Source organism: Barbus barbus (genome assembly GCF_936440315.1).
Source record: "Barbus barbus genome assembly, chromosome: 22".
Taxonomy (NCBI): Eukaryota; Metazoa; Chordata; class Actinopteri; order Cypriniformes; family Cyprinidae; genus Barbus; species Barbus barbus.
The window spans coordinates 12,495,276-12,509,371 of NC_136750.1; the positions used below are offsets into that span (position 1 = coordinate 12,495,276).

The 14,096-nt window shown below is 41.4% G+C and overlaps 1 protein-coding gene across 1 annotated transcript; it reads left to right on the top strand.

The window, feature by feature from the left end:
* Window positions 1–5,200: 5,200 nt before the first annotated feature.
* Window positions 5,201–8,910, top strand: LOC306888524 (extracellular calcium-sensing receptor-like; the record flags this gene model as incomplete). Its single annotated transcript, XM_079446879.1, has 6 exons — window positions 5,201–5,415; window positions 5,530–5,821; window positions 5,974–6,765; window positions 6,975–7,202; window positions 7,764–7,887; window positions 8,015–8,910. The coding sequence occupies 6 exons, from the start codon at window positions 5,201–5,203 to the stop codon at window positions 8,908–8,910; spliced, it is 2,547 nt and encodes an 848-aa protein (XP_079303005.1).
* Window positions 8,911–14,096: the final 5,186 nt, after the last annotated feature.

The following is a 14,096-nucleotide window of genomic DNA, read 5'->3' on the forward strand; positions in this document are numbered from 1 at the left end:
TCCCGACGGACGTGGTTTCCGACAGAGGTCCCCAATTTGTGTCCAAATTTTGGCGAGAGTTTTGTAAGTTGCTGGGTGCTACTGTTAGTCTGTCCTCAGGGTTTCATCCCCAGAGCAATGGTCAAACTGAGAGAGCCAACCAGGATTTGGAGAGAACGTTGCGATGTCTGGTCTCCAAGAATCCTTCCTCATGGAGCCAACAACTGTCAATGGTGGAGTACGCCCACAATTCGTTACCAGTGTCATCTACGGGCCTGTCTCCGTTTGAATGCAGTATAGGTTACCAGCCACCAATTTTTCCTAGTCTGGAATCCGAAGTCGCGGTTCCCTCCGCCCACGCCTTTGTCCAGAGGTGTCATCGCACTTGGACTAGAGCCCGCGAGACTCTACTCCAGGTGGGAGCGCGCACCAAGGCCAAGGCCGATCGCCACCGGTCTAGACCTCCCGTATACGTCGTCGGTTCCAAAGTGTGGCTTTCTACTAAGAACATTCCTCTCCGCTCCGTGTCTAATAAACTTGCTCCTAAATTCATTGGCCCGTTTGCTGTCACCAAGATCATTAGTCCGGTGACAGTCCGCCTCAAACTCCCTCCAGTGTACAGGAGGATTCATCCCGTTTTCCATGTGTCCAAAATTAAACCCGTGTTTTATGCACGCATAAATCCGCCAGCCCCGGTTCCCCCACCGCCGCGACTCATAGAAGGGGAACCCGCTTATTCGGTCAATCGTATTCTGGACTCTAGGCGGAGGGGACGCGGATTCCAGTACTTGGTGGACTGGGAAGGTTACGGTCCGGAGGAGAGAAGTTGGGTACCTGCTAGAGACATTCTGGATCACTCCCTTATTGATGATTACAATCGACAGGTAAGGGAGTCTGGGAACGCCAGGAGGCGTTCCTAGGAGGGAGGGTACTGTCACGGTTCATGAATTCACTGGTTTCTTCATGTCTCGTGCATTGTTGTTCTCTGTGTGTGTGTGTGTATGTGTGAGTGGGCGTCGCCGCCCAGTGCTCATCAGCGCGCCAGCTGATCTCATTACCCGCACCAGCTGCTGCCAATCCACTCACCTATAAAGTCTCACCGCACTCTCCTGTCTTTGTCAGATCGTTGTTTGATGTCCTCCGTATCGTGCTTCGTGTGTCGTCTGCTTCAATGTTCCTGGTCCTCGTCTGTCTGGAGTCTTCGTGGTTTTCGTCATCTGGATATTCACCGTCACTGGATTCACCGTCACCACTCATCATCAGCACGCTGTCCATCTTGTCCCTGCGTCACCATCCCATCCGAGAGACTGTGCTGTGCTCATGTCATCAGACTAAATAAACATCTTTGTTTCACCTGCATCTCTGCTTCCTCCTTCTTGTCGTGACAATAACAAACCTCAATTTTCATGTGGACCACAACATGCTTATGTTTCTTTTACAGTTCCACACCGTCAATACAAAGTATGCCGATTGCCACTCCGTCAATAAAACCTCGGGTTACACTTTATTTCGATAGTCCACTTTAGACATTCTACTAACTATAAGTAACTTTGTAACTACATGTCAACTACATGTCAAGTAATTCTCATTAATTTGCAACTACATGTCTACTAAGTCTCAGTAGGGTAGGTTTAGGTTTAGTAGAGTAAGTTGACATATACTTGCAAAGTTTCTCATAGTCAAAATGTTGTGGACCCATCAAAATAAAGTGTTAGAAGATATTAAGCAGACAGTCTACTAATACTCTAATAATTGCTAGTTGACACATAGTTACAAAGTTACTTACTGTTAGTAGAATGTCTAAAGTGGACTATCAAAATAAAGTGTTATCAAACCTCGGCCTCCAACAAAGTATGCTGATTTACCCTTTTCTCGTACCATTTTAATCAAAGGCTCGAAGGAACGGGCAGTTTTTTGCAGCTTTCCACACTGCTTCCCTGTATCTCCTCACCACAAAGCGAACGATGACAGCTCGAGGCCGTGACTCAAACGCTTGGATCCCAACTGGTGCGCTACATCAATTGCAGCTGGCAACTGATCTCTCTCTTGCGGTAACACTTCTTGACAGATACGAATCATCTCGCGAATTTCACCTTGCGAATAATTTCCTTCACCGCTTCTGGGATGCCATGCAATTTCATGTTTCATCTCCTGCTGTAAAGCTCCATGTCTGCCACACGATTCATGCAGGTCAGAGCAGATTGTTCACTTATCTCTACACGTCTTTCAATGGGGCCCAACTTTTCTTTTAAGTCCTTAATTTCTCCTTGTGTAGCTTTGACCATCTCTCCTAGTGCATCGCTTCTTGTACTGATGAAATGAGCCAATTTAGCGACAATCTCATCAGACTTCAAATTTTCTGCACTGAACTGGAAAAGCGTCGGTTTCTTGGCGATTGGAGGCTTGCTGGGTGTTAAGGGAAGTGAGGGAAATTCTTCTTCATTCGCCAAATCATGAATCATCCCATCTTCATAATCACGATCACTGTTAGCTACCCTGCCATCACTGTTCACTGCTTTGCTAACAGCACATTGTCATTTTTGTGCAGATTTAGGCATTTTGTTTTAAGGTAATAACGTAACCCCTCCCCCTTGTTGAGCTTTGATAACTTATTTCCAATATGCATAGTTTACAAAATTTGTTTTTTAACCTGTTAACGTTATCTCGTTTGGCTCTCGTCGAAGGCAAGTTGTTCTGGAATCTAACTCCCCGGACGAATGCTGCAGGGAGACGCTCTTTCTTCCCTCCCCCCTCAACAAACACCTTGTGATTGTCGAGCGTTTGGGTTCCAGCCAAGGTCGTTTCCATGGCAATTGCTGTGTCGCACCACAACCTGCGGACTGAGGCATCTTGTTTGGAGTTCCAGCGCGGCGGATCTCTAGGCACACAAACTTACACATACACACACTCATACGCTCATAGATACAGATATTCATTCACCTCCCTTTACCCACATCCAACGCCTTTGCCGCTTCTTCCCGTCAGTCTGTTAACGGATCTGTGTTAGCGCTGTAATGGCTGCAGACCGGATGGCTGGTCGTCTGAACTGGATTACTATCTGCAAGTTTTTGCATTGACTGTGCTCTATGCTGAGGTTTTTTTGTCTGTTCTCACACTGTACTCCCGTTCAGGAGCATAATGTGAGGATTATATTTTTTTTCTCCTTCCTTTCCTCATGTTGTGCTGTATTTTTCTTTCTATTGCATTTCGTTGCCTTGTATCTACATGTGTAATGACAATAAATTGAATCCCCAAATTGAATCCCATCACCACAGCGACGTCGCACTGAACGCTCTTTGTTTGCATGTGTCATTGTTTTCTAATAGAATAAATGAAACGGGACAAAGTTAATCTTGACAAACTATATATCATTCTGAGGGTCTAAGCCTCAAGCATCGACGACAGATCGCTGTTTTTCGATGGAAAGCTTATAAGGAATGTATTTGCTACATTTGTGTAAGCAGTACACATCCAAACACGCAGAGTAAAAAAGCCGTACGTACCTTTATCATTGTAATAACGAGCCACAAACGCGTCCACTGCTGAAATCCCAGTTTAGTTAGAGAGGTAAGGGTCCACAGAACAACATCCCAGCGAGCACTTTTAGTCCAGTGAAACAATAACGTTGTAATAAGGATGAATATTCCTTTGTTTACGTTTCATTTCTTCGGGAGTTACTGTTCGCGTCCGTTATGGAGTAAATTACACTCAAAAACTTAACTTAGCGATCTGCTTTATCCATAAAAATTTTTTTTTTTTTTCTTCTACATTTTTTATATGTGTGTGTGTGTATTGTGTGGGGAATGTGGCCATATCTGCATGATTATAATCTGTATGGACGGACATCAGCGTGTTTATTACCGACTCTATGACGGCTATCATTGTGATTCATTGATCAGCTATTATTGATTATATGGCCCATCTGTATGATTATCATCTGAATGGAAGCACATCAGCGTGTGATTACTGACTGTATGGCCATGTCTGCCAATAACACTTCATGTCTGGCAATCAGAATACTTCAGTATACATACTATATACAAAGCATTTTTTTTTCAATTTTTTTATTTTTTTTTATTACTCAAATAATTATTTTTGTATTTTTTAGTGCTCAAATAAATCTGTCTATTATTTTATAATTGAAAAACTATGCAGGAACATGTATAATGACTAAAATAGCTTGTATAATTCTGCAATCCATTTGGTGGCTATTTTTCCTCAAACAGGGGGGTGGGGGGACTATAAATAGTTTCAGAAAAAATATTGCAGGAATCTAATTTTTCATGGTATCTTCTTCAAATTTGAAATATAAACTCATGAGACACATGGCTTTCAACCCATTACTTTTCTGGATTGCTCCAGGACTTATTTCATGTATTTGTATATGAAATAAAAAAACATTCAGTGTGGAAAAATACTTTTCAAGGCACGTCAGTGTGTATAACTTTTTATCTTTTTGAACATTATCAACTCTGGATGATGGATAGTAAAGCCGAGAGTGTCTTCTTTCCAAAGATACCTAATTTGTGTGTGTAGCATACTTTGTCACGAACTGTTACCATTTTAATTTAGGTAGGTTATTTTCACCTATGAGGCCCACAATGAAGGTTAACAGGTTAAATATACATGTGCATGAATTGTGTGAATTTATTGCATGGTTTCAACTTCACGCAAATAAAAGATGTCCCTGCAAACATGTCCTTGCGGGGTCCATGCTGGCTTTTTGCGGGCACAGTAGGCTAGGGCCAGCCCACACCAAACCTAAACAGGCCCAGTGCAGGCTTGCCTAGGCAAGGCCCACAGCTTTTGGCTCACCACAGGCTCCCTGTGAGCAGCCCACACTATGGGACTGCCCATCTTTGTGCATGATGCACATCTGCAATTTACAGCAACCTGCAGCCTCACACAAGCTCTTTGCAAACTTATATGATACAACTGTTGTGCTCACACAGCTGGGAAATGTAAAAGATTATTAAAAATGGTTAAAAAGCAAACATTTTCACACAGTCACACACCTAAGTACCAACCTAAGGGTACTGCTCACAGAAGGGCAGCAATACACTCTGATCATGCAAAATGTAGCACCTCCTTCAAATGAGGTCAACATATGTAATTTCCCAGCTGATTATAAGATATCTATAAAAAACCTCAAAGCTCTTCTATTAGCTGAAATATCAGAGCTGACACAATTGGCATATGATAGTATCTATGAAATTGGTGAATGGAGCCACTGGTTGCACTGCTACATATGGTAATAGCCATCATGACCTTCTCTAATGCTAACAAAACTATTTGTACTCTGCGAGGGGAGCCTGTACAACCTGAGCTATGGAAAGATGGAGATATTATAGTTGGAGGGGTTTTCTCTTTCCATAGCAGCTGGGAAATCAGGCAACTGACATATTCCATTATGCCACCTCCGCTGAAGTGCATCAGGTAAGTAAAAGCAGATAATAGTATAAGATTTTGTAAATACAAGTGCTATGTTAAATGATTTATTCATAGTTTCATTTGAGTTTTTAACTTTTTTTTTTTTTTTTTTTTTACAAGTCTTAATTTTAGAGACTTCCAGTACGCACAATCCATGCTCTTCGCAATAAAGGAAATTAATAACAGTTCCACTTTGCTACCTGGGGTCTCATTAGGCTACAAGATCTATGACACGTGCGGATCAGTGGCGGTTGGGGTTCGAGCAGCTATGGCCCTTGCAAATGGGTATGAGAAAATGTCTGTTGAAGGGCCCTGCACAAAGCATGCTGAAGTGCAAGCCATAATTGGGGACACAACTTCTTCAGCGTGCATGGCGATATCAAAGGTTATTGGACCATTCAAGCTTCCATTGGTATGATTTTATGTCACAATTTACAATTTATCACAATATAGTGTTTTAAAATTATCTGAAAATTTTAAATTGAAATTTGTTTTTTTTAATTAATGTAATTTTACTTGATGTTATGTCTAAACATATTGCTTCTCTATATATTAATCTCTTAGATCAGCCACTATGCCACCTGTGAATGCCTTAGCGACAAAGTCAAATATCCCTCATTTCTTCGAACTATTGCAAGTGATCACTACCAGAGTAGAGCACTGGCAGAGCTGGTTAGACACTTTGGCTGGACCTGGGTGGGAGCCATAAGAACGGATGATGATTATGGTAACAATGGGATGGCCACTTTTACTAAGGTGGCTGAACAGATGGGTATCTGTTTGGAATATTCTCTCCCGTTTTTCAGAACCTACCCTGAAGATAAAGTAATAAGGATAATTGAGCAGATTAAAAGCTCTACTTCACGAGTGATTGTGGGATTCCTTGCTCATTGGGACTTGGAGGTCCTGCTGCATAAATTTGTTGAACACAATATTACTGGATACCAGTGGGTAGGCACTGAGGCCTGGATCTCTGATTCAGTCATTGCCAGTATGGATAAGCACCACATTCTACAAGGAGCAATTGGTCTGGCTATACCCAAAACACAAGTGACAGGTCTGCAAGAATTCATTCTAGATATAAAATCACTGAAGTCTTCGGGAGGTGCTATTTTCACTGAGTTCTGGGAAGCCCTGTTTCAGTGTAAATACTCAACTAAGAATGATTCCCTGTCCACAACTCTATGTACAGGCAATGAGGAACTGTCTCAAGTGCAAAATTTATTTACAGACATGTCACTCATGCCCATCTTCAGCAATGTTTATAAAGGAGTGTATGCTGTTGCTCATACACTTCATGACCTTCTGGGATGCAAAGAAAAATGTATCGCAAATAAACAGCCTGATCCTTCAACAGTGGGTTAACACTATTTTATGTATACTGCTATATACAATTCAGTATTCTCTAAGGTTGTACATATGGACACAGTATATTCAACAATTCATTATTTGCACTGTATGTACTGTACATATGTCATTTTGTTCAGATGTACTGTTTGCCATGTCCATTATTTTAGTTAGCGACTGCTTAATATAGTGAATATTTTGTCTTTTTTCCTCTTCAGTTTCTGAAGCACCTGAGAAAAGTGCATTTCAAAACGAAAGATGGTGAGGAGGTTTACTTTGATGAGAATGGTGATCCAGTGGCAAAATATGACATTATAAATTGGCAACCAAGTAAAAACCAACACTATGAATTTGTTACAGTTGGGCTTTATGATGCTTCTTTTCTGGGGATAGATCGTTTAACTGTCAATATGCCATCAATTTTATGGGCAAATAATTCCACAAAGGTGAGGAAAAAAGAGAAAAAAGTTTTTTTTCTGAATATCAGTTTCTATAAGTAAATGGCAATGCACATATATATATATATACATTATATATATATATATATATATATATATATATATATATATATATATATATATATATATATATTTATTTATTTATTTATTTATTAATTATCATCCGTCTTTCGGATGAGACGTTAAACCGAGGTCCTGACTCTCTGTGGTCATTAAAAATCCCAAGATGTCTTTCGAAAAGAGTAGAGGTGTGACCTCGGCATCCTGGCCAAATTTCCCCATTGGTCTCTGACCATCATGGCCTCCTAATCATCCCCTTACATTGATTGGCTTCATCACTCTGTCTCCTCTCCACCAGTAAGCTGGTGTGTGGTGGGCGTTCTGGCGCACTATGGCTGCCGTCGCATCATCCAGGTGGATGCTGCACACTGGTGGTGGATGAGGAGACACCACCCCTCACAATGTAGAGCGCTTTGAGTGCTTAGAAAAGCAGAAAAGTGCTATATAAATGTAATTAATTATTATTATTTATTTTTTTTTTTTTCACAGGTAACAGTGTCTGTGTGCAGTGAGAGCTGCCCCCCTGGTACTAGGAAAGCTGTGAAGAAAGGAAAACCTATATGTTGTTATGACTGCATACCATGCACAGAGGGAGAAATCAGTAACTCTTCAGGTAAAATTAAATCACTATATCCATAAAGAAAGAAAACAACACACACACATATGGGTGTATATATATCTATTATATATATATTTTTTTTCTCTCTCCTGTTATTAATTATTACATCCATTACATACAGATTCTGTAACATGTCTGCGGTGCCATCAAGACTTCTGGTCAAATATGCAAAATGATGGATGTGTTAAGAAGGAAACAGAATTTTTGTCTTATGAGGAGATCATGGGGATTTTGCTCACAACTATTTCAGTTGTTGGTGCAGTTATAACAATAATAATTGCAGTCATATTTTTCAGATATAAAAATACCCCAATAGTGAAAGCCAACAACTCAGAATTAAGCTTCCTGCTTCTGTTTTCCCTAATGTTGTGTTTTCTCTGTTCACTTACTTTTATTGGTCGGCCCACTGAGTGGTCCTGTATGTTGCGTCACACAGCATTTGGCATCACTTTCGTCCTCTGTATCTCCTGTGTTCTGGGAAAAACAATAGTGGTTTTAATGGCTTTCAGGGCTACACTTCCAGGAAGTAATGTCATGAAATGGTTTGGGCCTCCTCAACAAAGACTCAGTGTTTTTTCATTTACTCTTATACAAGTGCTTATTTGTGTGCTTTGGTTAACAATATCTCCTCCATTTCCATTTAAAAATGTTAAATACTTCAAAGAAAAGATAATACTAGAGTGTAATGTGGGATCAGTTGTAGGTTTCTGGGCTGTGCTAGGTTATATTGGACTGCTTGCTATTCTATGCTTCTTTTTGGCTTTTCTGGCTCGGAAACTCCCGGATAATTTTAATGAAGCCAAATTTATCACATTTAGTATGCTCATATTTTGTGCTGTTTGGATTGCTTTCATACCAGCTTATGTTAGTTCTCCTGGAAAATTCACAGTGGCAGTGGAGATATTTGCCATTTTAGCTTCCACATATGGAATGTTATTTTGCATATTTATTCCGAAATGTTATATCATTTTATTGAAACCAGACAAGAACTCAAAAAAACATTTGATGGGTAAATAACCCCCAAGAGCCCTGTGAGTGTAAAATATTAAAATATAATAATTATGTAGATGAAAATAAAACATAATATGCACTGTTACTTTTACCATCCTGTTCTTTTACCACCCTTTTTTAAGTTATGTTGATTATTATCATCATGATGGCACTTTTCTTATTGAACAGTGTATGTTGAACCATTACATGATAAAACTAACAACATCTGTGTTTTGCCTAATACAGTTAGAAAACATAAATGGTGAATCTTTTATTATTTGTTTCATTCACTTATTCTATTGACTTAGAGGGCTCAACGATGAAATGACAAAGGATTTTTTTTTTTCAAGCAGCACTGTATGTATGTGTGTGAATATACACACATATATAGGGCTGTTGATTTAACACTTCTAATTAACCCTCTATGGTACGGAGTTGCCATATGTCAACAATTAATTTCTACTCATTTCCTTGTTAATCTGAAAAAAAAAAAATATATATATATTATTATATATATATATATATATATATATATATTAAAATAGTTAAAATAGCTGTTTTTATGTAAAATGACATTTGAATGTTCCTCCAAAACACTTTTTCCCACTGTCACACTCACATGGAGGGCACCTGTCGAAGTGCTCCAGAAATTGCTCTGTTAACCTAATTTCTGAACAGCTCTTCTCAAGGGGGATTTATTTGCATCATCTTTGGTTAGTAAGTTACATATTTTTTATTCGCAAATCAACATTGTCTAACATAGTTTTACTGTAAATTGAGAAAAATTAAATGTTGCTGCATGGCAACACTGTACCACTAAAGAAAAAAAAAAATAAGTATGTTGCCATATGGCAACGCTGTACCACAATGGAACTGAAATAATGTATTTCCCAACTGGGATTTTTTATAGATAGTAACATCAATAATATGATTGCAGTTATTTATTTATTTGAAGTGTTTATTGTATTATAGTTGTATGTATGTATGAATAAGAAAATTATTTATTATTTTCAGAAAATTAATCCAGCAATATTTTGCTGAAAGGGCAAGAGGAAGAGTGCAGAGTTTGCTCTTCGATGTGATGGCAATGAGGATGAGTTAGCTTTCAGTGACCGTAACAATGAGTGTGTGTGTGCATGTGAATATGTGTCTATATGCGTATATGGCAGATTCTGATGGAAATTAAGATTGGATGCATACATTTTTAAGAGAAATGTGCATTTCAATTGAAAAGAAAATCATAATTTAATAGAAAAGCAATTTTTTTGGGCCATTTTCCATCGTGTTACACTGTTGCCATATGGCAAAGTTTTCCTATATAGCCAAAACAATATTTTTTTCATTTATACAATTGAAGCTATTTCATGTAATAAAAACTTCTTTGAGAAAAAAAAAAAAATATCATGGTTAGAACATAAAGCATACCATTGTAATGGGGCAAATGAGACGTGAGACGTGCGGATCCAAGTGCAAGCCTTTATTTACAGGCATGGTCAATAACAGGCAGGGTCGAATAAACAGCAAACAGGTATAGAGAGGGCAAGACAGACGAGTACTCCAGTAAACAGGCGTGGTCGGCGATCGGCATACAATATCCAAAGGGCTTGACAGAAGGGGTAATCCAGGTATATGAGCAGTAGTCCAAGAGAGGTATAAACAGAGTCCAAACGGCAAGGCAAAGGGTGAATCCAGGAAGCATGGGCAAGAATCAAAACACTAGAAAAACACACAAGGCAAGACTATGACAACAAAGTGGGTTCCGTATCGCAGCTAAAACTAGGAGAGTTATAAATGCAGAACAATACTGGAAGTAAACAGAAAAACACAGAACCGTCCCTTTAAAATGTTAAGTGAATGGAATAGAAATATGCATTAATGCATAATTTCAAAAACACTAATGTTGTGCAACAATTATTTTATCCTAGACTTACAGAGCTTTAATAATAAAGTTGCAGATAAAGAACCACTTTCTCAAAAAATATTAAATTTTACACTTGAAAATAGAATAATAACATTGGCCATTATTAACATAATGGCCAATAACAGAAAGGCTTGTAATAGGAGTCAAATGGTGTAACCCAGGGTGCGAACTACGGGGGAGCTCGGCTACCCTTAATAAGACATGGGCTCGCCTGAAAACGTGATGTGTAATTTTGGGGGGTCTCAAACAATATTGACAATGTGTTATTTTGACGTGCAATTTCAGTTTTGTGTAATGTGATCATCGTGGATTATTGTGTGTAAAATTGCAAAATTATCATTCATTCATGAATGACGGCTATTTAAACCTAATTCACTTCAATAAAGACTTTACATGCTATTCTTGTCAAGAGCATCAAGGTGTAATTGGATTAAGACCAAGATGGCGGCGCGAACACATCGCGAGGCTCAGCGTCTCTCCAGTTTTTGCAATTTTGCAGTATTTTTCCTGCTCATCTCGGGTCTGTTCTCACTGAACAGCTTTGCCTTAACATCATACACCCAACAGGAGCTTTTGGATATCGGTCTGCACTTTTCCAACAGTTTTATAACCAATCATCGACTCATCCCGGAGATCTCCAGAACACCCAAGGCTACGCACTCTGCTCGGCCGGGCGGAAGTGCTCACAGGCGGCGCCGAGATCGTAAACAAAGGTGGGGGAAGCGCGGAGGACTAAGAGCTAAGCTAAAGCTAACACCGCACCGGCTCTCTTTACCCAGCATTTTCCTCGCTAATGTGTGGTCATTGGTGAACAAAATGGATGAAATACGACTTCGCATCACCCATAGTAAGAAACTTTTGGACTGCAATGTCATGGTTTTCACTGAAACATGGCTACATAGCGACATACCAAATAATGCTATTGATCTAACCGGACGCTACACGCTCCGAGCAGATAGAACGGCAGATGACTCCAGCAAGACCAGAGGTGGAGGATTGTGCATTTATGTGAACAAAGCTTGGTGTACGAACTCTGACACTGTTGGAAAACACTGCTCACCTAACCTAGAGTTTCTCATGGTTAAGTGTAGACCTTTCTATCTGCCGCGGGAGTTCACTTCCACCATCATAACTGCAGCCTATATTCCCCCGGATGCTAATGCCAAGCTTGCTATGAACGAACTGCATGCGGCCATTAGTAAACAACAGACTGTACACCCGGAAGCTGCATTTATTGTTGCGGGTGATTTTAATCACTCCAACTTAAAGACAGTGCTCCCCAAATTCCATCAGCATGTCTCCTGCCACACTAGAGGAGAAAAAACTTTGGATCATGTTTACACAAACATCGCAGGAGCTTACATCGCGACTCCCCTCCCCCACCTGGGACAGTCTGATCACCTTTCTTTGTTTCTCACCCCCAAGTATTCACCCCTCATCAACCGTGTGAAGCCATCAGTGAAGACCATCAAAGTGTGGCCAATGGGAGCAGAGTCTGTACTTCAGGACAAATTTCAACACACGGACTGGAGTATGTTTGCTTCCCAGGCTGCCTCTGTACTGGATTACATCAATACCTCCATTGACAGTGTTACAACAGAGAAACAGATCACAACGTACCCTAATCAGAAGCCATGGATGAACAAGGAAGTGCGGCTCCTGCTGAAAGCCCGCAACACTGCTTTCAGATCAGATGACGCTCAGGCCTACAGCACATCCAGGGCTAACCTGAAGAGGGGCATCAAGAAGGCCAAGCACTGCTACAAGCTAAAGGTAGAGGAGCATTTTTCCAACTCTGACCCCCGGCGCATGTGGCAGGGCATCCAGGTCATCAGTGACTACAAGCCATGCAACTCCACTCCAACGGTCACAGACGTCTCCTTCCTTGATGAGCTAAATGACTTTTATGCTCGCTTTGAGAATAACAACAAGGAGACAGCCACCAAAGATCACACTCTCAGGAGACCATCAGACCCTCAAACTCACCTCCACAGATGTCTGCACAGCATTGAGCCGGATCAATGCATGCAAGGCCGCTGGCCCTGACGGCATTCCTGGACGTGTGCTCAGGATATGTGCAGAGCAGCTCGCAGAGGTCTTCACAGACATTTTCAACCTGTCCCTCACCCAAGCAACTGTGCCAACATGCTTTAAGGCCACATCCATTGTGCCAGTGCCGAAACACTACTCCCCGACGTGCCTGAATGACTACCGCCCCGTAGCACTCACACCCATTGTAATGAAGTGCTTTGAGCGACTGGTCCTGGCACACCTCAAGAACTGCCTCCCACCCACACTGGACCCACACCAATTTGCCTACCGTAGCAATAGGAGCACTGAGGATGCAGTATGCACAGTACTGCACTCGGTACTCACACACCTGGATAATAACAACACTTATGCACGGATGTTGTTTGTTGATTTCAGCTCAGCATTCAACACCGTCATTCCCTCCAAGCTGATCACTAAACTTGGAGACTTGGGTGTTAACACCTCCCTCTGTAGCTGGATTATGGACTTTCTGACCAACAGACCTCAGCATGTTAGGTCAGGCCACACCTGCTCCACCACCATCACACTCAACACCGGCGTACCACAGGGCTGTGTGCTGAGCCCATTCCTCTACTCCCTCTACACCCATGACTGCAGGCCGGTGCATGGATCCAACTCCATCATCAAGTTTGCTGACGACACCACAGTGATTGGCCTCATCAGAGACAACGATGAGACTGCCTACAGGGAGGAGGTACAGCACCTGGCTGCATGGTGCGCTGACAATAACCTGCTCCTCAACACCAGCAAGACAAAGGAACTTATTGTGGACTTCAGGAAGAAGAAAAGTGGAGCGCATGACCCCATCCACATTAACGGGATGGTTGTTGAACGTGTCTCCAGCTTCAAGTTCCTGGGAACCCACATCTCGGAGGACCTGACCTGGACCACCAACACATCCAGCCTAGTCAAGAAGGCTCACCAACGCCTCTTCTTCCTTAGGACACTGAAGAAGAACCACCTGTCTCCAATCATCCAGCGGAACTTCTACCGGTGTGCAATTGAAAGCATCCTGACCAACTGCATCACAGTCTGGTATGGGAACTGCACAGTTGCTGACCGCAAGGCACTGCAGAGGGTGGTGAAAACCGCCCAACGCATCACAGGGACACCACTTCCTGCCATTGAGGACGTCCAGAGAAAACACTGTTTACGTCGAGCTCGCGGAATTCTTAAGGACTCCTCTCACCCTGACCATAGACTGTTTAACTTACTGCCTTCTGGGAGGAGCTTCAGGAGC